Source organism: Mus musculus, chromosome 12 (genome assembly GCF_000001635.26).
Source record: "Mus musculus strain C57BL/6J chromosome 12, GRCm38.p6 C57BL/6J".
NCBI lineage: Eukaryota > Metazoa > Chordata > Mammalia > Rodentia > Muridae > Mus > Mus musculus.
The window spans coordinates 110,941,260-110,966,329 of record NC_000078.6 but is presented as its reverse complement, the minus strand read 5'-3'; the positions used below and the strand labels follow the sequence as shown (position 1 = coordinate 110,966,329).

Genomic DNA, 25,070 nt, shown 5'->3' with positions numbered 1-25,070 from the left:
TATCAAGCCATTCCCCAGCACTACCAAAAGCAACAGAGATAAGGATGGAGGCAGAGACGGGTGAGTCCAAAGCCTCCTCCACCCCAGAAGCTGTGCTGGAGATCTCATCCTGAACAGAAGGATTGTTATGGAGAAACGAGGCCGAAAGGGGGTTTCAGTATACCAAGCACCTCCCTTAAACCATCAGGAACCCCCGCATCTGAGGGAACTCCCTTAAGTGCCCTAAAGGTCAACTCCCTCAGGCAAGGGCATCAACGGAACCGTCTGTATCAGCTCAGAGACCCCGAGAATTCTGCTCACTGCCATATACAACTTGCTTTCCTGACATTTTTCTCCTCACCCTGAGATCTTGGCAGTTTGATCCCTAGCAAACCTTTCTGTATTCCTGTGAGTTGGTATAGGAAGGAGGAAAGACTTTTAAAAGGTTAGAGAGCAAACAAACAGGCAAGCTGGGGAACAAAAAACCACACAGGGACCAGGAAGAGAGAAGGTACTTCAAAAAGACCCTTAGGGTACAACGAAGATGGCTCATGGGTAAGAATGCATGTTTGTAAGCATGAGGACCTGAGTCTGAGCCCAGGACCCATGTAAGAAGCACGGCTGTGCACTCATAAACACACTGTTAAGGGGTGGAGACAGGAGATTGCTGGGACTTGTTGGCTGCTAGCCTAGCTGAAAAACGATGAGCTCTGGGTATAGTGAGAGACCCTGGAAACTACTGTCTTTTGGGGTGTGTGTGTTTGTGTGTGTGTGCACAAGGCTGCACACATTGCACACATACACACAACATACAATGAGGTGCCTGTATACACACACACACACACACACACACACACACACACAATTATAATACAATAAAAAACTTTGAAAAAAATCAATGAAACAAAGAGTTGTTCTTTGGAAAGTTAATTAAGTACAATCCATAGACACAGCTAACTAGGAGAAAAAGAGAAGACAAATTAATAAAATTAGAGATTAAAAAAGGGATGTTGCAAAAAAATACCAATGAAATCTAGGGGGTCATTAGGGAATGCTCCCAGAAATCTGTATTTAAAAACTCTACAGGAATTCTTAGATATAAGGATGAATTCTTGGACATATATGACCTATATAAACCTACCTCAAGAACACAAAGAAAGCAAATGCTTTGATAAGAAATGAGATAGAAACAGCAATTGCCTCCCTAGACAGAAAAGCCCAGACCAGAGGCCTTCATGGTTTCTTTCAAAAGACCTTAAAAGGGGAACAAACAGCAAGCTCTTGAGGCCAGTCCACCAGGCAGAGGATCTGAAGGCTATCAAACACACTCTATGGAGCTAGCCAGCATGAGACTCCTACCAAAACCAGACAAGGACAAAATAAAAAGGGAAACTACAGACTGATTTCCCTGATGAACACAGATATGAAAATTCTCAGTAAAATACTTGCAAAGTGAATTCAAGAACATAGAAAGACATATATCTCAATCAAGTGTGTTTTAATCTAAAGATGCAGGAGTGGGTCATCATATGCAAACCAATACACTATGAAAGAAAATAAAACTTGAGACCTGTGTGTGATTCATGTAATTTATGTCAAATAGCCCAAAGAGTTGTTTGTGAGCTATGAAACCTGGGGCTGAGAACATAGCAGAACAGGCCAGGACATGCCCGAGCACCCTTTTCTATAAAAACCCCTAGCTTCCAAGCCTCGTGGTCGAATCCACTGTCTCCTGCGTGAGATACATTTCGACCCCGCCATTAAACTAACTCGTGTTTTTACATCAAGACGGTCATCTGTTCATGATCTTGGGTGCACGCCGAATCGGGAGTTGAGTGGGGGTTTCCCCACTAGGTTCTTTCAACTACAGTACATAGATAAGACAGAAATCACATCTCAAAGATGTAGACAAGGCCTCTAACAAAGCTCAACATCACTTCATAATAAAAGCTCCAAAGAAACTAGAAATAGAAGGAATATACCTCAACATAATAAATGCTGTATTCAACAAACATATAGCCAACATTATATAAATAGAGAAAATTGAAAGCACTTCCTCTGGAATTATGAATGAGACAGGATGTGGACTCTTCAATCTTGTTCAACATAGTTCTTGAACTCTTAGCTAGACTGCAATAAGCAAGATAAACAGATATGGTAACTATGGATAGGAGAGGAAGAAGTTGAGTTACCCCAATTTGCAAATGGCAAAGCTCAACCAAAATCCTGAACCCTAATACATACTATAAGCAAAGCAGTAGGATAGAAAATTGAAATTAAAAAACAAGGAGCTTGTTTTATGGAACTGGAGAGATGACGCAGCCATTAAGGGCACTGGAGGCTAGAAGACCTAAGCTCAGGTCCCAGAATCGATGCGGAAGCTCACACTGAGCGTAACTCAGTTCCAAGGGATCTGATGCTGCCTGGCCTCTGCAGGCATCGGAATGAATGTGGTGAATATACATTCATGCAGACAGACACATACAAAAATCTTTAAAAATTTAGAAGCTTTTCTATAAGCAAATAACAAACTCACTTAGAAAGAAATCACAGAAGCTGGGCATGGTGACACACATCTGTAATCCCAGCATTTGAGAGGTGGGAGCAGGAGGATCATTGCTTCAAGGTCACCCTTGCCTACAGTTTTGAGACCACCCTTGGTACATGAAACCTTGTCTCCATAGTCTATAGAAGGAGCTAGAAAGATAGCTTGTCAGTTATGAGGTCTTGCTACTTTCACCCATGTGGTGGCTCATACCGGCTATAACATACCTAGTTCCAGGGATCCAATGCCCTCTTCTGAATTCCAGTGGCACTGCATGACTGTAATGCATATACATACATGCAGGCAAACACTTTCATCAATAAGCAACAACAACAACAAACCTCTAACAAATATCAGGAGGAATAGGTAGACGGTTCAGTTAGTCAAGCACTTCCATGCAGTGTGAAGACCTGAGTTCAGATCCCCAGCACCAGGTGAAAGCTGGGCATGGCAGTATCTGTAACCATGGAGACAAGCAGCAGCATTGTAACCATGGAGACAAGCACATCAATCCTGAGGCTTCACTCGTCAGCCAGTCTCTCTTACGTGCTGGCACCAGGTCAGTGAGAAATACTGTCTCAAACAAACCAACAAACCAACCAACAATAACAACGAGAAAGCAGAGGAGCATGATGCTGACCTCTGGGTTCCACATGTGCGTGCACAGGCATGCGTGCACAGAATGCACCCACGTGTACACACACATATATGCATATGCCATACACACAAAGTGGAGTAAAAAAATTATTCATAACAGCATCAACAAACCAACAAGTGGGAACTGGAGAGATGTCTCAGAGGTTGAGAGCACCGACTGTCCTTTCAGAGGTCCCAGGTTCAATTCTCAGCACCCACATGACAGCTCACAACTGTCTGTAACTCCAATATCTGACACCTTCACACAGACATACATGCAGGCAAAACACCAATGCACATAAAATAAATAAACAATTTACAAAAGACAAACTAGTAAAAAGCAACAGTAGAAGATATAAAAACGCTAACGAGCTAGAGAGATGGCTCAGTGGTTAAGAGCACCGACTGCTCTTCCAGAGGTCCTGAGTTCAATTCCCAGCAATCACTTGGTGGCTCACAACCATCTGTAATGGGATCTGGTGCCCTCTTCTGGTGTGTCTGAAGATAGCTACAGTGTATTCACATACATAAAATAAACAAATTTAACGCCGGGCGTGGTGGCGCACGCCTTTAATCCCAGCACTGAGGAGGCAGAGGCAGGTGGATTTCTGAGTTAGAGGCCAGCCTGGTCTACAAAGTGAGCTCCAGGACAGCCAGGGCTACACAGAGAAACCCTGTCTTGAAAAAAAAAACAAAACAAAACAAAACAAAAAAAACCAAACCCAAAAACCCCAAAAAACAAATTTAAAAAACAAAACAAACAAACAAACAAAAACCCCTCTAATGATTTAAACATGAAAATACCACTCTGAAGAAACAGTGGAAGACCCTGAGAAGATGGGAAGACCTCCCATGCTCATGGACAGCACAGTACAGTGGAACTGTCCATAGGACCACAACACATTGATGGCAGTGGAAGTTAAATAACATTTTACATGTAGTTTGGCTACTTGCCAGCTGTCAGCCTTGGCGTTATCACATTTGCTCTGCCAGGCCAAGTCATTGGTGTAGGTAGAGCACACAGTACTGGATGGCCAATATCCATTACACAGAGGAGTTGGCTGGGGAAGGTAGCTCGACAGCTGAGCAAAGAAGATGGATCAGGAAGCAGCAGAGCCCTCCTCAGTGTGGAGTCCCACAAGGGTAGGTGCCTGAGGGCTCCTGTAACTCAACCAGAGAGCCCACAGTGCTATAAAAGACCACACCGTCGCTTGATCTAACTGTAGAGACACCCCAAATACGGACATAAATCTCTGCAAACTCCAACTCTGAAACCTGCTAAATACAACTAAAAATATTTCCCCAAGTCCTCCTAAGCACTAGCAAGTCTGAAAACTGAGTCATTTGTTTTGAGTACTTTGTAGAAACTTCACCCTAAAACCATTATCAGAGAGAGGTTTCAACAGAGACCAGGAAGCAAAAATAGAGGCTTCTGCTCCCTTCATGTGCCCAAGGTACCCTCTGTGTTCCACCTCTGCTCAGCTCGGAGGATGTCCCAAATGAGACATAAAGCCGGAGCAGAGAGGTGCAGAGGGCCCAAGGGCTCACAGGTCACTCACAGTCTGCTATGGGTCCACACACACTCCCTCACCCTCACACTCAGAAAATCCTCCTGACTGTTGGATCTTTTAATGGACTCCTCACCATTCCTCATTCCTGAACTTTTTCATTTGTAGAAAAGTCCCTGTTGGTGTCACCATTAACCTGTGAGTAACATCAGTGAACTGAGGATGTCCAAGAGCTCCCTCATGGCTCCTGGAGTCAGCGTCCCCACACAGGCCTAGGGCCCTAGAGACAGAGGAGGGAGCCAGATCAGGTACCACACAGCCATGTCTGTATTCAGCTCTGCCATTTAGGTGGCAGATCACCAGAGCTCGCTGAGGGGAAAGGCAAAGCTTACCCAGGGTCAGAACTGCTGGTCTGTCCCCAAGACAAGGAAGAGCAGCACTGCCAAGCAGTGAGTTTTACAGGGTGTTGTAAGTTGAGCAGGAGTGTGGCAGGACAGCACTAAGGGAAAAAGAACTGTTGTACTGTTGTAGGTGTGTGTGTGTGCGTGTGTTCTGGGGTGGGGGCACGCCGGCCGTCAGAATAGCAGGAGGCTGTGGTTAAGCTGCTCTGCTGAGACAAAGGGTCAAGCAGACTCCTGAGAAGTGTAGAACATTTAGTTTTCATTTTCCTGAAGGGGCTGGATGGGCCATCCATCTTGGTGTTTTAGGTGACTCTATCTTGGGCCAGAGCTCTGGGGCAGCTCTATACCGCCTCCTAGACATAAGGTCTCAGGCAACCTCCTGAACCACTTGAGTGGGAGTCATCTTCTCTGTCACCTAGAGACAGAAAGCTGAGTATTGTGGGGCATGACTTGGCACTTGGAAGGCTGGTGCAGGAGGATCACTACAGATTCAAGGTCAACCATGGCTACATATAGAGACTGCTTCTCAATAAAACAAAAGCCAGGCATGGTGGCACAGTCACTCAGCACTCAGGGCGAAGAGGCTGGAGGATCAGGCGCAGTAAATTCAAGATCAGCCTGTAGACAGGAGACCCCATGTTTAAAAAACCAATAATGAATCAAACATAAAGGAAGAGGGGAAAGGAGCGGTTGCTTTCTGCATGGCCACCAAGGAGGACAGATGTGTTTAAAGCACTCAGGCTGCCTCAGGGGATCATTTGTGATAGCTCAGTGTCACCCCTAACTTTAGAAATGACAGTCAGGGGCTGGAGACATGGCTCTGCAGGAGCACTGACTGCTCTTCCAGAGGGTGTGGGTTCATTTCCCAGCACCTACATGACAGGTCACAGTGTCTGTAACTCCAAGATCTGACACCCTCACACAGATATCCATGCAGGCAAAATACCAATCAATACACATTAGGAATGAATAAATGAATGAATGAATGAATGAATAGATGAATGAATGACACAGTCAGTGCTACAATGTTAAGGACTCCACTAAGAGCCTTAGCAGAGGTGGCTAGAAGTAGGTGTGGGTCTCAGTAAGGCTCTGCCTCATAGTAGGATTGCGTGCTGGACAGGTCCCTTAAACTGTTCTAAGCAAGGCAGCAAAGATACCTGCTGGTGAAGGAGGGAGAGCGTCCTCTGGCTTCTTCTACTTAGGGGCAAAAAATAGGATGAAGGAAAGGGTACTTCCTGGAAGAGGGCTCCATGAAGGCGCACGCACACACACACACACACACACACACACACACACACAGAACTTCTCTCCTCTTACACACACACACACACACACATACACACACACACACAGAGCTTCTCTCCTCTTCCCCAGGACCCAGTGTGAAGAGCACCTGGACTTACACATTCCCAGGCCAAGTGAATTCCTTCTATAGCACTGCAGTGTAGGAAGCGAGCAAACACAGCTCTGCTCGGCAGCACTGCTCAACGGGTCGGTGTTCAGCAGCCACTTGGCGTCACTGCTTCACTCAGCACAGCTTTGAGGTCCTTTCACAGGACTTTATTCCATTTTAGCATTTTCCTGTGCCAAGCTGTTGATCACCTTCAAATCACTCCAATTAAACCTTTCTTCCCCCATTTTAGTTTTGATTTCTTGAGGTTATTGTGGAATCAAGATGGAGAAAGGAATAGGGGCTTGTGGTTTGACACATGTTCCCCATGACCAGGATGCGCAGAGGTTCCTGTGGCAGAGGCTGGGGACAGGGTCTTTGGCACCATAATTGTAGTCTAGCTCTTTACTCAGCATGGCCATTGCTCTGTGCCGGAGCCTCACTCACAGCCCATTGCCATCACATGGCTTCCAAGATGCATCACTGTAGTCAGTAGAGCTGGGAGCTCTCAGCGGAATATCACTACCAAGCAAGGCTCTGTGCACAAGAGTGTGGGGAGGAAATAAGGATTAGAACAGAAAGAGACAAAATATAGGAAAATAATATACAAAACCAATAAAACCAAAGATGGTATTTTAAAAAGAAGATAAAGTGGACAAAGACTATGATGAGCTGAGAAAAACGCGGAGCAGGAGGTGGCTTAGTGAGTCAGGCACCTGCGCGTAAGCACGGTGACCACAGTTCAATCTCAGAGCCCACGTGCAGTCAGGAGCGGTAGTGCGCATCTGTAATTCCAGCGCTCCATGGAAAGATGGGAGGCTGAGACAGGAGAATCCCTGGAAATTCCCCAGGCCAGCTGGCCTGCTGCACACCTGCTCAAACAAGGAGGAGGAAGAGGGACGCTGGACTTCTTCATACTCAGTGTCCATATTCATGTGCATCAAAGAACACACATATCATGCAAAAAAGGAAAGAAAAAAATAAATTATTAAAATCAGAAATAAAAGAGGATATTCCTACAATCATACAGAAATAAAAGGAAGAGAATACCATATATAAGAATACCATATGGAAACTGGATGCCAATAAGTTAGATGACACAGATGAACAAATTACTAAAAACCAGAAACTGCTCAATCTGAGTCAAGACTAGAATAGACAGAGTAGGTAAGAGCCTGGGTCAGTCACAACGTGACTGGAGAGAAGGCTCGGCAGGTAACTGCGCTCTGCACAAACCTGATGACCTGCACTCCTCAGCTGGAGCCCACAACAGCAGGAGACCACCAGCTGAAAGCCGTCTCTGATTTGCACATGTCCACTGAGCTCACCACAGCACGCACATATCCACTATACACTCACAATAGTAATAATACAAAATAGATAAAGAAAATAAAAATTGAACAACTATAACAACAACGACAACGACAACTCTCATAAAGACATGCTCAGAACCTGAGTTGGAACTTCAATAACCATACTGGGCAGCTCACAACCACCAGTAACTGGAGCACTGGGAGATCTAACGCCTCCTTTAGACCTCTTTGGGCACATACATGGTAGATACCCACATAGACACATAAACATAAAAAAAAAAAACCAAAACTTAAAAAGGCAAGTTGAATTCCAAAGGCAGAGGCAGGTAAATCTTTGAGTTTGAGGCCAGCTTGGTCTACACAGTATGCCAGTTAGGGCTACATAGTATGACTCTTTCCTAACTAACACACACACACACACACACACACACACACAAGCCCAGGCTAATATTATTACCTTGATAAATTCTGACAAATGCTTAAAAACTCCATAACACCAATCCTCCATAAGCTCTTTCAAAACAGAAGAGAAGTATTTCAACAATGTCTTTCTTTAAAGCAGTGACGGGGACTGAGTGCAGGGCTTGCTGCATAGCTGGCAAAAGCTCTACTACTAAGTTATACCTCCAGTTACCTACAGAACAGGAAGGCAAAGATGAATGTTCCTCGGGAATGTGATGGTAAACTCCTCAATAGCACCAGAAAAGCAAACCTGACAGTATACACAACACACAGGGTTATGTATCACCACAGCATAGCATCTACCACAGGAATCAAAGCGCAGGAGAGCTGGGCAGTGGTGGCGCACGCCTTTAATCCCAGCACTTGGGAGGCAGAGGAAGGCGAATTTCTGAGTTCGAGGCCAACCTTATCTACAGAGTGAGTTCCAGGACAGCCAGGGCTATACAGAGAAACTCTGTCTCAAGGAGAAAGAAAGAAAGAAAGAAAGAAAGAAAGAAAGAAAGAAAGAAAGAAAGAAAGAAAGTAAGTACAGGAGAAGTTGTGTTCACTGGACTTGTTTTGGTGCTGTGACAAAATATCCCAGGGACCAAAGGAGGGAAGGGGCAGGTATGGTTGCACATGCCTGTTTTCCTGTTGGTGCGAGTTCAGGGCAAGCCTGGTTTGCATACAGAGTGCCAGACCAGCCAGTGAGACCCATCACAAACAAACAAACAAACAAACAAACAAACACCATTTGACATGGACTAAAAATAGAAAAATTTAGAAAAAACAAAATTGAGAGGCCAGTATGTAGAGAAACTGAAACTCTCAGATTCTGCTGGCAGAAGGCAAATGAAAGACTCATTGCAGAAAACAGGAAGTTCCTGTTTCTCAGAGAGCAAACTATTCTGCAGGATCACCCTGCAGAACGGAAGGAAGCGTCTCCCTAAGATTTGTAGGCAAATGTGGATGGGAGCCTTCACAGCAGCTAGAAAGCAGAAGCAAGCCAAATATCCATCAGCTGAGGCATGACTGAACGGTGGTCTCCACTGATGGAGTTATTATGTCATAAAAGCCCAAGAACTGAGGTGTGCTAAGACACTGACGAACTCTGAGCATATAACACCCAAAGGACGAAGTCTGATGATGGCAGATCCTTGGGAGGATTCCATTGATAGGCAATGTATAGACAAAGAAAGTAGGAAGTGATCAGGGCAGCCATAGGCTTTTGGGTTTGAGGTTTCTGAGGGCAAAGGAGTCTAATTGGTAGGATCTGCTCTTGAGATGATGAAAGTGTTCCAGGATCGCATAGTGGTGAGGCACAACTTTGTGAACACACTAAAAACAACCTGCAGTATCACATAGAGTACACTAGAGAAGGTAAGTTTTATGCTATGTAGGCAGGTTTATGTAGGCCTGGTTGTCTTCCAGACATGTAGACTAGGGTAGCCTGGTCACTGGTGGTCCGCCTGCCTCTGCCTCATGAAGGCTGGGAGTAAAGCGTGCACTAGCACACCAACCATTTCTTTTTTCTTTTTGGTTTCTTGATACAAGGCCCCACTTATCCCAGGCTGGCCTTGAACTCACTACATATTAGCCGAGGATGACTGTCAACTCCTTTTATTTCTACTTCCCCAAGTGCCAACATTAGCACACCTAGGGAGACTGGATCTTACTCTCAAGTTGCCCACAGTGACCCTGGTCTCACTCTGTACCAAGGCAATCCTTGAATTTGAGATCCTCCTGCCTCAGCCTCCTAAGCAGCGAAGGTTACAAGGCTGTACTATCAGGCCTGGCTGAATACTCTTAAATAATATAAAGTCATCAGTAAAAGAAAGACGAGAAGGGCTGTGTTGACAGTGAGTGGAGGAGGCCACCCACAGGCAGGTGCCAGGGACTTCAACAGTACAGCTGACAGCCAGCATCCAGGCCAAGCACGTGCAAGTGCTGAGAGTTCCTGTCAGGAACTCCTGACATGGCCGTCCTGTGCTCGGTAAGCTACTACATGCAGAGGAAGTGCAGGGCAGCGTTAGGATTCATTCTGTTTAAATTACTCTAGATTCTTTCCCGCCTCCATAAGGATGTCTTCCTGCCCCGTTCTCTCTAAACAAGATAACTTTACATCTTTCCCAACAGAGCTACAGAACACAGATGAGCAGAGCCTGAGCAAATAACCCTAGAGGTGTCATGGCCTCCCACAAGTTTTTGTTTGTTTGTTTTTTGTTGTTGTTTTTCCAGACAGGGTTTCTCCGTGTAGCCCTGGCTGTCCTGGAACTCACTCTGTAGACCAGGCTGGCCTTGAACTCACAGAGATCTGCCACCTGTCTCCCAAGTGTTGAGATTAAAGGCATGGGTCACCATCACCTAGCCTAAGGTTTTTGTTTTTGTTTTTTTAATTATGTGTTTTATATGTGTATGTATTTCTGGATGCATTTCTATAAGCTACATGTGTGCCTGCTGCCCAAGGAGGCCAGAAGAGGAGATCGGATCCCATTAAACTGGAGTTAAGGATGGCTAATGAGTCACCATGAGGATGCTGGGAATTGAGCCCTGGTCCTCTAGCAGAGCAGCCAGTGGTCTTAACCACTGCGTTCTCTCCTCACATAAGGTTTAAGAGAAATATACTTAGTACATGAACCAAGCCTATTTATTTCGGTCTTCTAGAGCAACTAGCAAAAACAAAACAAAAAAACCCAAAACAAACAAATATCCCCGAAACATGTCAGAAGACCCTATAGACTGAAAGCCAGGAAGTAGATTTTAGGATGGGCAGTGCTGGAACTGAATCCCTACACAAAATAGACAAACGCTTCATTAACCCTGGAAACAAAATTCTTAAGTCTAGGAAAGGCACTCACAGAACACTAGACCCAGGGCAGTGACCTAGCTCAGTAGTTGAGTGCTTGCTTGGCATTTGTGAGACCTGAGGTTCAATATCCAGTGTTGCCAGGGGAAACAGCAAACCGACTAATAACAGATATCACCATGGCAACACTTTATGCAAATTTTACTTTCTTCTTTGTATTTTTGAAGTGTTTAACATTTTTTTAAAAAATAATGTTCATTTGGTGACAAGTCAAAAATGTTTTTATTTTAAGAGGGAAAAAGCTTGTGTTGCTCAGATAATCTCAAATAACCTGTTCAGCTCTAAGCTTCCCAAATACCAAAATCCAAGCTTTGAGTGCCAAGCAACTGAGCACTCACAGGGCACAGCTCTCCATGTACCCCTGGGAGTTGTCCTAAATTGTCCTCTTACTACCAGGCAGGTTCTTTCAGGTTGGCTTTGCTTACCTGGACAGGTGGCTCAATCATGATCCAGGCTGGAAGCATCAGGCTGGGATTCAGAGGCTGGGTTCCAACACGGAAGTAAACCCCACCCCTGGAGTCACAGGCCCAGATATGCTGATTTCCACATGCCAAGCTGGTCAGTCTCACAGTTCCTGCAGAGATAGGAAACACACACTGTAATTAGTTTGACAAATGACAGATCTTTCAGTTAGTGTATAAACTCTACTTCAAAGAAAGACAGGAGGTACGTCTCCAGCTGAAGGCCGGTGTGTGTCATCTGGTTGTCCTTCCACACCAGTAGGAACACTGGCTTCTCTGCCAGGTGCCTCAGAGCATCCTGTGAAGGCTGCTGGCTAAGTAGCTATGATGCCACCAAGCCAGGGCATCCGCCACTAGCTTCATCCAACAAGTGCCCACTGCTAGTAAACTCTCCACTAACTAACTTCATCCAACAAGTGCCCACTGCTAGTCAGCTCTCCACTAACTAACTTCATCCAACAAGTGCCCACTGCTAGTTAGCTCTCCCTGTGGAATGGGGCTCATACTTACTAGAATGAAGAGTAAATCTAAGGAATCTGCCTTTGAGCTATTTAAACTAGCTGCTGCCAAGGGGGAGGGAATGGAGGGAGTCAAAAAAAAAAAAAAAAAAAAAAAAAAAAAAAAGAGGCTGGGCCGGAAGGGTGTGGCCTAGCCCAGAGCACCTGATAAAGCACCTCAAGGTAAAAAAAAAAAAAAAAAAAGAAGAGATTATATTTGATAATTTTCTAGCAACTAAAAAAATGCAACAGTCAAGTTACCGAACATCTCCTGTCAGCCAGGCTCCAGCCAGGCCTCCTCTCACTGCTTCACCTCAGACCTTACAGCATCAGTAATGGTTCTCACTGGAGAATGGAGGGGTGGTGGGCAACCCAGGAAGCAAAGAGGGGTAGCAGGCTTGAACCCAGGCCAGCTACCTCTGACCTCTAAGCCTTTATAAACAACAAATGTACAGGTAGATGTTCAGGTTCAAGTCCAGATTTGACAAACTACAAGAGCAACCCACACCTTATCAAGATATAGAACATTTTGTCTCTCTAGGAATTCCCTCTGGTCCCTGCCTGCCATGGCCTCTACTAGAGGCCCTGGCCTCATGCATCCCAGGCTGTCCTGACATCTATGCCAGACCTTAGTTCACAAGGGCAGGATCAAGGCCCGCATGAGTCAGCATGAAGCGGGAGTCACTCCCTTTGTGGCTAAGTATCATTCCATTGCTCACAAATGCCCCAGATAGTTTCTGTATTTACCTACTGATGGATGTGTGGATCACTTCCATGTTTTACAATTAGAGAAAAACTGTTATAGCCATTTTTGTTTGTGTGTGGCAAGCCAGGCCGTCCAGTGCACATCTGAAACCCCAGTCCTTGAAAGGCTGAAGGAATAAGATGATTTTTAAAGCTACCCTGGACTTCATAATGAGACCATGTCTCAAAGGGAGGACGAGGGGAGCAGAAACATGTATTATTTTTATTTCAAAGATGTTTTAATTTTTATTTTAAGTATGAGTGTTTTGCCTGCATGTATATAAGCACATCATGTGTGTGCAGTGTCTGAAGAGGGCAGAGGGAAGCGGATGCCTTGTAACTAGAGTGACAGATGGTTGTGAGTCACCATGTGGGTGTTTGAAGCTGAACCCAGGTCCTCTGGAAATGCAGCCAGTGCTTTTGGCCACTGAGCCATCTCACCAGTCCCTATTTTTCCCCTAGAATAATAATAATAAAAATATATTAGAATTGTCAGAACATAAGTTTTATGTCTCACTTTAAATTTTATTCTCAAATTTACTTATTTTCATTTTATTTGAGAGAGAGGGAGAGGTTGTGTGAGTATAAGTGCTGGCAGAAGCTAGAAAAAGCAGATTCCTGGAGCTGGAGTTAAAAGTGTTAATGAGACGCCTGACAAAGATGCTAGAAGCTGAGGTTGGGCCTGAGACACTGAACCCAGCCCCTACAGTCACGTGTGTAAGTCAGAGGACAACTTGTAAGAGTTGACTCTTTCCTTTTACCACATGGTTCCGGAGATGGAATCAGGCCATCAGGATCGGCAGGATCACTTTTAAAGAGAAAGTCAGTTTCAAGTTGTACCATTTTATATGCCTACATATATACATACATACACACATACATACATATACACATACATACATACATGCACACATGCCTATACACTTATGACACACAGGTTCTTGTTTGTTTGTCTTTTCTTGGTTTTTCGAGACAGCGTTTCTCTATGTAGCCTTGGCTGTTCAGGAACTTACTCTCTAGGCTAGCCTGGAACTCACAGAGATCCATCTGCCTCTGTGCCACCACAGCCCAGTGTTTGTTGCTGTTTGTTTGTTTGTTTATTTATCTTATGTAGCTGTCTTCAGACACACCAGAAGAGGGCTTTAGATCCAATTACAGATGGTTGTGAGCCACCATGTGGTTGCTGGGAATTGAACTCAGAACCTCTGGAAGAGCAGCCAGTGCTCCTAACCTAACCACTAAGCCAGCTCTCCCTCCCTGACTCTGAACTTCTAATGTCCCTGCTTGCATCCTTAGTGCTCCCATCTGTGCCATGCTGGGAACTGAACATAGGACTCATGCACTACTAGGCACTTAGTCAGCTTCCCCACCAGATATGTAAGATGGAGAAAAGCTTGTTTTATTCTACTGACTTATCTGTATAACTACTATAGCTATTTATGGAAAGGAAGTGTCTTTTTTCTTATTTTTCCCCTAAACAAAGCCATTCCCTTTATTTTGAGACAGGGTCTTGTATAAACAAAGCTGGCCTCCAATTTACTAAGTACAAGAGATGGCCTTGGACTCAAGTGCTGGGATCACAATGTGACCTCTGCTCTTAGACAGACAGCCTTGATCTCCTTCCTAGCCTTAAGGCACTCCTCATATGTGCTGCACTGTCTGAGTATGGCCAAGAGCTTCTTGCAGGCTTTGTCTAGCTTCAGCTGTGGGTCTAATTTGGAACCTGTTTTGAGGTATGGGCTGGGATACATGTGGCAACCAACTTTCACAGATTCACAGCAGTATCTCCTGAGCAGCCAGAGCACTGTCCACATCCTCTTTAGCCAGTAGATCCTGGACACTGGAGCACTGACTGCACTCCTTCACATACCTACGCCCAGACGCCTACCTAACCAGTAAACCATGGTGTTTTTGTAGCATCGAGCCATGGAATGAAGTCACAGGCCCGAGGATGATCGGCCTATGTTTGATCAGTCTGTGGATCTGCTGATGGGAGCTGGCATCAACAGTATGGCCCTATTGGATCCTAGCAGACCTTTTTGCTACAGTGGAGGATACTGGAGGCCGCCCTCTTCTGGTTGGAGCATCATGGCAACAGTAAAATAAAGAACTCTCTGGCCAGGCTTCTCCCATGACTGAGCACTTTTTTGGTGTCAACAATGTAAACGACAACTTGTCCTGGCGGGGTGTGTGTGTGTGTGTGTGTGTGTGTGTGTGTGATAGCACAACCTATCCTCAACCTTGTGCAACCTTGCTGCCTCAGTTGGAATCACGAGTGCACCACTACACCCTACTGTAGAATCTTTTTAAGTGTGTGGTAGAGAACAATAGCAACATTTGTTTGTTGTTTTCTATATTATAAAATTCTTCACATAAATTATTGCATGATACAATCTTGTTTGTTACTGTACTGGCTGGTTTTGTGTGTCAACTTGACACAGGCTGGAGTTACCACAGAGAAAGGAGCTTTAGTTGGGGAAATGCCTCCATGAGATCTAGCTGTGGAGCATTTTCTCAATTAGTGATCAAGGAAGGAGAGCCCATTGTGGGTGGGACCATCTCTGGGCTGGTAGTCCTGGGTTCTATAAGAGAGTAAGCTGAGCAAGCCAGGGGAAGCAAAACAGTAAGAAACATCCCTCCATGGCCTCTGCATCAGCTCCTGCTTCCTGACCTGCTTGAGTTCCAGTCCTGACTTCCTTGGTGATGAACAGCAATGTGGAAGTGTAAGCTGAATAAACCCTTTCCTCCCCAACTTGCTTCTTGTCATGATGTTTGTGCAGGAATAGAAACCCTGACTAAAACAGTTACCTAAGGCACAAACTGACAATGATATGTCTTCATCACATGCTGTGATTAGATGAATTAAACCACAAATTGCATTAGTTTGCTACATGGTCTAGTGCCTGACATGCGTATTTATGAATAATGGGAAGTGAAATATTATGAGCATCTTAAATATTTGCTAAATGAAGCACATTTTCCTCCAAAAGCCAAGACTGTACTAGATCACTGTAAAATTCCACACTCTATCTCAACAATCAGCCATTTAATAAATATCTTAATTTAATCCTTTTCCTGGCTGTTATAGTTGTTTTGACATCTGTGAAATCAAGCTGGCCTTGAACTGGTGATCCCTGAAGTACAGGTGCAGCCACTATCTTGGTAATCAGAGCAGCATTTGGCTTGGTTAGGGTAAAAGGGGGAAGGATGTAATGGCTGATTGACTACACTCAGCTAAGCTCAAACTCGGCAATCACTTTTGTGTAGCAGCACATGTGCCACGGTTCATGTGTAGAAGTCAAAGGACAATTAATTAGCAGGGCTTGGTTTTCTCCTTCCACCACGTGGGTTCCAGGGATCATGCTCAGGCCATCGGGTTTGTTATCAAGAACCTTTACCTTCTGAGCCATCTTGCTGGCCTTAAATAACAATTTAAAAAATTTGTATCTCTATCTATCTATCTATCTATCTATCTATCTATCTATCTATCTATCTATCTATCTATCTATCTATCTATCTATCTATCTATCCATCCATCCGCTAAAAAGATGGTTCAGTGATTAAAAGCACTGGCTGCTCTTCCAGAGTTCAATTCCCAGTACTCATAACCATCTATAACTCTTGTTGGGCACCATGCATCTATGTGGTACACAGACATACATGCGGGCAAAATATTCATATACATAAAAATAATCATCTTTACAAAGAAATAAAATCCTCTTTCTTCTCTGTCTGTCTGTCTGACTGACTCTCACTCCAATTTGAGAGGTGTGTGCTGGGATTAATGACTGACACAAGCCACTATGCCCAGCTAAAGTTATCTCCTGACCCACCTGCCTGTTTTCCTCACTGGACACAGACCAGACCTGGAGAGATTCAGTGCAGGAATGCTTAGTGTTCTTGGCTGCAGTTCAGTGCCCTGGATGGCACAAGTGGAGGCTTCTGACACAGCAAAGGCCAATCTCCTTTCCACTGAGCCCTGCCTAATTCCCTTGCACCAACACCAAGCTGACTAGCTGGACTTTAGGCATTGTTCAATATGCTGAGAAAACTGGTGCCAAGAGTCTACTATTTTACCATCAGTCACATAAAAGCAACAAATGAAAGCACAGAGGAGGGTACAGATGTAAGCGAGGCAAGGCTTCAGGACACAATATGGTGATGGAGATCAAGCAGTCCAAGTGCATATCCAACTGGCCCAAAGGCCAGTGCTATAACCAAAGGCCCAGGGGTCTTCCACAACAGGATGAGAGTCATTTCATTTGCTGGGGTCACTGGGATGGGGTGACAGCTGATGGGATGACCGTATGGAGGAACCAACTTGGGGAAAATGGCTTTTCTCCCAGCTGAATGAGCATAGGACTTCTCTAGTTTTCAAGGTTTGGTAGTAAGAATAAACACGAGCTCTGGCTTTTCTCAGAGACACCAGCAGCCTTCCTCCATGGTCTGGTGGAGACTGCTGGAGAAAGGCTCAGGGCCAGTGAGTCTTTGGACAGGAGAAAGAACTCTTAGGCCAGGCAGCAGGCTCATCTGGCACCCATGTCCAGGCCACATGAGCAGCAGCTTCGTCAGGCTGGCACGAGCCTTTGGAAAGCAGGATGGCCAGTGGATCTGAAAGATGGTGTGAAGCCCAAGGCATACATAATCACAATTCCTCTGGAAGTCTGTAGCTGTGGCACACAGCTCATTTCCACAGCGGAGTGGTTTATGTTCAGGGCCCTATCTCTTCTAGCAGCTTGCAGAAACCCCATTGCCAAGAGTCACTGGCCTGTCCCAGGCTCCCCAGGGAAAGCATGCTTTACAGGGGTGGTGGTATGCATTGGTCAACGGAGGAGTTCTTCCTGCTCTCCCTCCCACCCCTTCTCTCATGTGGCTGAGTTATTATACATTAAACACTTATTTGAATCCACAAAATACTGGTTGCCAGTATACAACAATGTCTACTTCCTAGACAGTACCATTGAAGCTCAAGCTTACTCTGACCCTGGGAGCTCCTGCTATCATCTTTGCCTCTACTATCAGACAAACCACACTTGAGTTGCTGAGCCAACTGAGAATATAATACTCTGAGTTCATTTTATCACTTCTTAGACTATGAAATATTTCCATGTCACCACAAGCTGTGGCCACTCTAACTCTTGGGACGGCCCACAGAAAGTGGCTAACAGCACAGTACCTCTTTAAGTGGCTGAAAGAGAACCCACAGCTCACAACTGTGTGTGCAGCACCCACAGTGGGCACACTTCCAGATGCCAAGACACAGCTCAGCATATACTGATCCAGTCACAGGACACAGCCGCCACTTCAGAATTAAAGGTCAGAGAGAGAGGACTGTGCAGCTGTCCTAGTGCTGTCATTTTAAACAGATCTTGGTGGCACATTCCACCTTATAGCTCCTTTGGTTCTGAACAGCGTAAACTGCACGCAGTGGGAGATGAAGCTCCCTACAAAACTAAGAGGCTCATTTACTCTGGGGAAGGGGCCAGTTAAGTCCAGCAACTGACAAACATCACCTAAGAACCTGCCTACCCTCCACCCCCCACTGAGTGAATATGGGGGCAAGGTACTTTAGTTATATACTGACTGAAGCACTCCCACTCTGCACCATACCTAGCTGGGAAAGGTCCAGTTTCGTCCAGTGCATGCCTGTGGGGCAGCTCTTGGAAAGTGTCCTGATGAACACCTGCCCAAGGCTGTCCAAGGCCCATAGTGCATCCTGGCAGGCAGCATAGGTTCTCATCTCTGCATCGGGGGGCAGCTGCACTGTGGAGGGGCGGCACTGTACATTCTGGGCACTGATGATACACAGGTCCTTGCTGCTCTGGCATAGCCATAAGGAGCTTCCTGCAGAAAAGGTTCACATTTGTCAGCAAACGCTGTCTCACTGAGCCACCCACCCTAAGAGCACCACACAGCCTTTTTCTTCAGAGCCCTGACACCTGGCCACAGATTGCCTGCTCACTCACTGTTATCTTACAGGTAGGCTTGCTATACCTGAGGTTAGAAGGAAACACTGCCATCAGACATTAAAAAGGCCAAGCCTGAGACACTTCAGGAACTGGAAAGAGAGCAGGGCCTACGAAATACCACTGTAGAAGTCTCCCTGCCCACAGGAGCCGGCAGTGCATAGGTCAGGGACTTTTATATGCTTTCTAGTAACAGCACGGATCACAGACATCAACGTGCTCTCATGTCAGCAGTCTATATTTTTAATATACACTATTAGGGCTGTCAATTCTTCCAATCCCCAGGAAGGAGGGGGCAAGCAGTTTCTCAGAAGGCATTTCCCTCTTCTGCTAATGGGTGGGCAGCAGGCGGAGGAAATCAGGAGTTATGCTTGTGGTCCTCGCACGTTCTGGAACTTCCAGGGTTAATAGTGTTTGTTTAGAATGCCAGTCATCCTTGGGAATTACAACCCAGCAAAACTGTGTAATGTAAAGCATTAGCTAAAACTTGTGTCACACGTTTTATAATACTTTTATTTTTATTTTAATTAAATAATTAAGTAATTAATTAAGCTAATTGGCTTGTTGCGGCTGGGATTCTCTGTAACAGCCCTGGCTGTCCTGGAACTCACTCTGTAAACCAGGTTAGCCTCAAACTCACAGAGCTCCTCAGTGCTGGGATAAAGGTGTATACCACCACACCCAGCTATTTCTATTATTTGGTTTTTTTAAGATTTCCTTATTTTATACATATGAATGTTTTCTCTGCATGTTTATGTGTATTATGTGTAAGGTTGGTACCCATGTCATAGAAGGCAGAAGGTATCTTGTGGATCTCTTGGAATTGAAAGTTCAGATAGTTGTGAGCTGCCATATGAGGAGTCAAACTCAGGTCTTCTGGGAGAAATGGGAAAGAACACCAGGAAGTCATGTGCTGCCAGCTCCGACCACACTGCACGGTGACCTCCTTCCAAAGGACACTGCCTCAGCCTCAGCTCTGCTACCCTTACCCCAACTTGGTAGGTCTCCTGAGCATGCCTATCCAGCGCTGCTGGCCCACAACACTGCCATATCCCCTCCCTCTCATCGCCGCACCCACAGGCCACAGTCAGAGGACGGCATGAACTCTTCCTCCGTTGACTGACTGACTTGCACACCAGGACTCTCAGCTGGGCTAAGGCTGACTCACCATCCTGGGTGGGAGCAGGAGAAGCCAACACAAAAGCCCATTTTGTGGCAGAAGCTGTTCCCCGGGGAACAACGGTATTCCAGTAAGTTCCTGGAGAGAATAAATATAAAAGTGGGTTAGGGAAAGAAAAAAACAAACAAGCAAAAAGCTCTAACACTTCAGTTTTGGTTTTAGTCCTTCAAAGCTCTTACAATGATTTCTAGTGTCCTTAAACAAAGTGGCATAAGCTACTTATCTCTCTAAGCATCATCAAGGAGAGCCATACCTTGCTCACTGAAGCCTGAAGAGGCTACGCAGGGGACAGAGCTAGAGGGAATCCATCAAGTGGGAGGCATTCAGAAGTGAACACAGCTCATCTATGGATATGGCCAGCACGTTGCATGTTAAACGGTGGCCATAATTTCCCCTTGTAAGTGGACGGTTCTTTCTCAGCAGAGTCTGTAGGTGTGGTAGATCTTTAAAACCAGATTTTGTGGGGGTGTGGCCAAGCATGCTCATCAGGTTCAGAGGAGGGTCCCAAGTGTTCCCGTCTATCACTTCCCACACAGGACTTAGAGACAGGTTTCTCCCTGATCCTGGGGATCCTGTTCTTTGCCCCAAAGATTCTCCTGCCTCTGCCTACCTTGTCGCTAGTCACAGGCATGCACAGGATAGCTGGCTTGTTATGTGAGTACTGGGATCTGAAGTATCCTCATACTCTTAACTGCTGAGCCATCTCTACCCGACCATATACCCCCTTTAAACAAGTTTCTTTGTGTGAGTGTGTCCACAAGTGTGTTATGGCATGTGTGTGGAGATCAGAGGACAACTTCTGGACTTACGTTTTCTCTTCTCCTCTTGTTTTGGGGGCAAGGTCTCCTGTTCTGCTGGTGGGTCATATATGTGACCATCTCCCCACTTCTGTCACTGCCTCCCCATTTCCTCACAGACGTGCTCTCCTGAGCCTCCACTGTATCTGGCTTTTTGTTGTTTGTTTTGAGACAGGATTTCTCTACATAGCCCTGGCTGTCCTGGAACTTACTATGTAGACCAGGCTGTCATTGAACTCAGCTCTGCCTACCTTTGGCTCCCGGGTGCTGGAATTAAAGGCATGTGCTACCATGCCTGGCTGTATCTAGATTCTCACGCAAGTTCTCGGGATGAACAGAGGCCCGTAGGATTGTGTGACACATGCTTTTACCTGCAGAGCCATTTCCCTGCCCACCCCCGGAATGGATTGTGAGATTGAGCTAGTCCTCATTTGTCTTTATTACAGCAGATTAGGTTTCCATAGGAAAGTGATGACACATCGTCCAGACACCAAGTTTTAGGAATGACAGAATGAAAAAGAAAACAGAAAGGAAAGAGACCACAAAGCCTGGGTGCCTCTGTCACAGGCCGCTTTCCCACTGGTACTGATTATCTTAAGAGGAGACCTTAAAGCCGTTCATTAAATGTTCTGTGAATCCCTAGGTTAGAATCCCACCACCATGAAAAATAAGATAAACAAAGTAAAAATAATGTGAAAACTAGAGTAATTGACTCACCTATGAGACTTCCTTTAGCAACATGGAATTCATTCTTCCCTGAGGAGATCCACACACCACTCTTGTTAACCCCTAGTAGGCTGGGCTGGCACTGAAGCTGCTGAGACCAAAACGCCATGCGCAGTTTATCTGCGACCTTTTCCACAGGGGCTTGGGCTGCTGTGGCTACCGAGTGTGTGGCATGCATGATGGTCTGGAACAAGCTGCACTGGTCAAACACCACATAGTCCGTGATGCTCACCTGCAGGAAGGGGACCAGCTGAGCCTTGTTGCCAGCACAGGCCCTGAAGCCCACCTGCCTCCCAAAGGCAACACCCACACAAAAGTGCCCAGCAGCAAGACCACCAAGTGCCTGAGACCACACACTCACCCCTGCACAGGACTGTGCTAATAAGCAGCTGTATTATGTCCCTGGGTGGGCTCTCGGGGAAGGAAGAATGCTCTCACCTTATTTTACTTTTATATCACATGGCTCTGCTTTGAGTATGTATTATTTTTATGATTAAATAGCAAGTACCTCACCTAAGAAACCTTTTATTCTAGTCAGAATGATAAAGAATAATTTTAGTTTTAAATTCAGGTGTTTCCAATGACAATAATGTTTAATACTTAGGATCATAATATGAGCATTAAAAAAAGTCTATCAAGTGTGTGAAGCAATTACTTAGCTATATGCATGACTATTACAACTTATATCAGATATCAGCCCAAGCAAGAAGACCTCGAGATTCTAGAAGCCATCTGATGCACAACTAACTCACCTTGACAACATTCCTGAAAAGCATCTATACAGACACCACTAGAGACACTTTGGGACAACTATCTCCCAGAGGGAACCTTCTCAATTGCTGGGCAGCCAATTATGACAGAGTTCTTTTTAAAAATATTTATTAATATTTATATTGTGTGTGAGTGTTTTGCCTGGATGGATGGATGTACAACAGGTGCTTACAGAGGTCAGAAGAGGGTATCAGAACACCTGGAACTGGAGTCACAGAATTTTGTGAGCTGCCAGTTAGGAATTGAACCAGGGGTCCCTTGCAAGAGCAGTCAGTGCTCTTAAACCTCTGAGCCATGTCTCCAGCCCTGTGCCAAAGCAAAGCAGGTGGAAGCCTGGCTCAGCAGATCTCTCTGCAGTATTTTACAGTTACACTCCACTTATTTCTATTTATTTGTGTATTATGTATGTGTGTAGGCATGCAAGCTGCAGCACACACGCAGAGGGACAACTTGGGGAGTCACTTCTCTCCTCTCCCAGGCTGGTCCTAGGGCTCAAACTCAGGTCATCAGGCTTAGCAGGCACTCTAACATGCGGAGCAACCTCGCCATCCGCTCTAGGATTTTTGCCCATTAGATTTATTACAGATTGGCACAAACACCCTATTCCTAGGATCCATTCCCAGGTCACACAGTGAAATAATAAGTGAAAGTATTACAGGGAACTTAAACGTATAAAAACAAAACATGAAAGAAATGAAGTTAGTGTATCACACATATATGCTGCCCCTTTGTCTGTAAAAGAGCACAGCCTCACTACAGAGCCACGGTCACAGTCAGCATCTGAGCTCTGTGTTCAGCCTGGGCTCCCTGGGTGCTGAAAAATGAGCTCCACTCAGAGACTCCCGCTGTGCACCTCAGGATCAGTGCTGCTCACTGGAGACCTGGCAGTCACTATGCCAAAGCCCAAAGCCACACACTAAGTCTGTGATACCCAAGAGTGACAGACATGTAAACAGGTCTCCAATGAAAGAGAAAGGAAAGACCTAGTAACCAAACATAATTGCCTCTAGAGTCACAAAGAAGCACAGACAGGAGCTGGAGAGGTGGCTCAGTGGATAAGAACACTGGCTGTTCTTCCAGAGGACCAGGGCTCAATTCCCAGCACCCACATGGCAGCTCACACCTGTCTGTAACTCCAGTTCCAGGGCTTCTGACAGCCTCTCCAACACACATGCAGGTAAAACATCAATAAACATTAAAAAGAAGAAGAAAAAGCACTCTGCTTCTGTGCCTGTCTGTTAAAGTTGTGTGCACTATGAAAAAATGACAGAGTTTTCTTTGTGTGGACTTAACGACTAAGGGATGCAGCACCCAGCACCTCAACAGGCAAAATCAACAAAACAAGGGCTCAGTGGATAAAGTGTTAAGCACACAGTGTGAGAGCTGGAGTCTGGATCCCCAGCAGCCATAGAAATATTGGAAGGCAGAGTGGCATCCCTGGTTCAAGCTGGCTAGCTAAGACTAGCAAGGTCTGTGAGCTTCAGTTTCAGCCAGAGACCCTACCTCAGTAGATAAAGTGGAAAGCAATCAAGCAGGACTCCCAACATCAACTCTGGCTGCTACATGAATAGACACATATACACCCATGACCTCACATACACACGCATGCTCATTATATACATACAAAAAATTCCACCAGAATTTAGCACATACAGATATGTATATATGCTTATGTGCTGTTTACATGTGCATGCTCATATATAATAGTTATTTTTGAATCATACCAAATATTAGAATATAAAAATTTATATACGTGTGTGTGTGTGTGTGTGTGTGTGTGTGTAATATACACGTTCATTTTCATGGGAAAGACTAAGGAGAGCAGCACGCTCAAGACAAGCGTTACCAGGCAAACCTGAAGTGATTATAAAGCCTGAGCCAAGGAGACACAGAGGTGAGGTATGGCACTGCACATCTGTCAGAACAACCTTGGGCACAATGTGTATATGGGACAGCTAAAAGCTCAGCTCTGAATGGTACCAAGACAGGAAAGTGGATGCTCCTTGCAAAAGCCACCAAAGGTTGGGCTGGGACCACCGCTGCTGTTCACAGTCCTCTCTTGGCTGGCAGCATGTGGGGAAATGCTCAGTTCTTTGTTGAAATATCATTGACTTAAAGGCCTTTCAAGCAAGTAGAGATAGATGAGTTTTAATTGCAGGTTGGGTTTCCAAACCTATTGTTTGGTCTCTTTTCTTAGCATGTTTGTTCAGAATTAAACATCATTATTACCCAGGTCTTCAAATGGATGTCACTGGGTTTATTTAGCCTATAATAGTGGATACCTAAATAACATTTAAATAAATAAATTCCATCCTGTATTAAAGTAAAGAAAGCTTTAAAGTCATTACTATGAGGGAAAGCTTTTGTGTATATTTTTTAATATACCCAGCCACAGGAAAGTCATCTCCTAAATGATAAAAGTAAATACTACTAATTTAATCCAGTCTCTTAAGGAAAAGAGCGAAGGCAGAAAGGGTGGGTCTGTAAGTCAGAGAAAGTTCCATCAGTTACCTGCCACCAGTGATCATCATCTCCTTGGGGCTTTTTGGGAACCACGCCAGTTCTGAACCACAGCTTCCCGTGAATGTCCAGGGCCCAGAGTGTGTGCTGATCTCCAAGAGTTATGCAGACAGGCTCCAGAGTTTGCCTTTCACTGGCAGTGAGAGAACACAGCATCAGTCCAACCCAGGAGGCACAGTAAGTATGCAGAAGGCTGCCTCACTGAGTGTCTCTGAACAGGCTAAGCAGGAGTGGATTACTGAGTGACAAGGAAGGATCTGCGCCTAAGGTGCATTGCTGGGCAATACTTACTGTCCAGACACTCACAGAAGAGAGCTACCCATCCC

The 25,070-nt window shown here is 45.3% G+C and overlaps 1 protein-coding gene across 9 annotated transcripts in view; it reads right to left on the bottom strand.

Annotated features, from left to right (window-relative positions):
• Positions 1-25,070, bottom strand: part of Tecpr2 (tectonin beta-propeller repeat containing 2) — an 83,152-nt gene that overhangs the window by 6,065 nt on the left and 52,017 nt on the right. For all 9 annotated transcript variants that reach the window (XM_006515352.3, XM_006515356.3, NM_175336.3 and 6 more), the window contains 5 exons: positions 24,736-24,877; positions 21,445-21,685; positions 19,919-20,008; positions 18,395-18,628; positions 11,508-11,656 (listed from right to left, as the gene is read on the bottom strand). In XM_006515352.3, the coding sequence (XP_006515415.1) occupies positions 11,508-11,656; positions 18,395-18,628; positions 19,919-20,008; positions 21,445-21,685; positions 24,736-24,877 (856 nt within the window). The remainder of the gene's footprint in view (positions 1-11,507; positions 11,657-18,394; positions 18,629-19,918; positions 20,009-21,444; positions 21,686-24,735; positions 24,878-25,070) is intronic.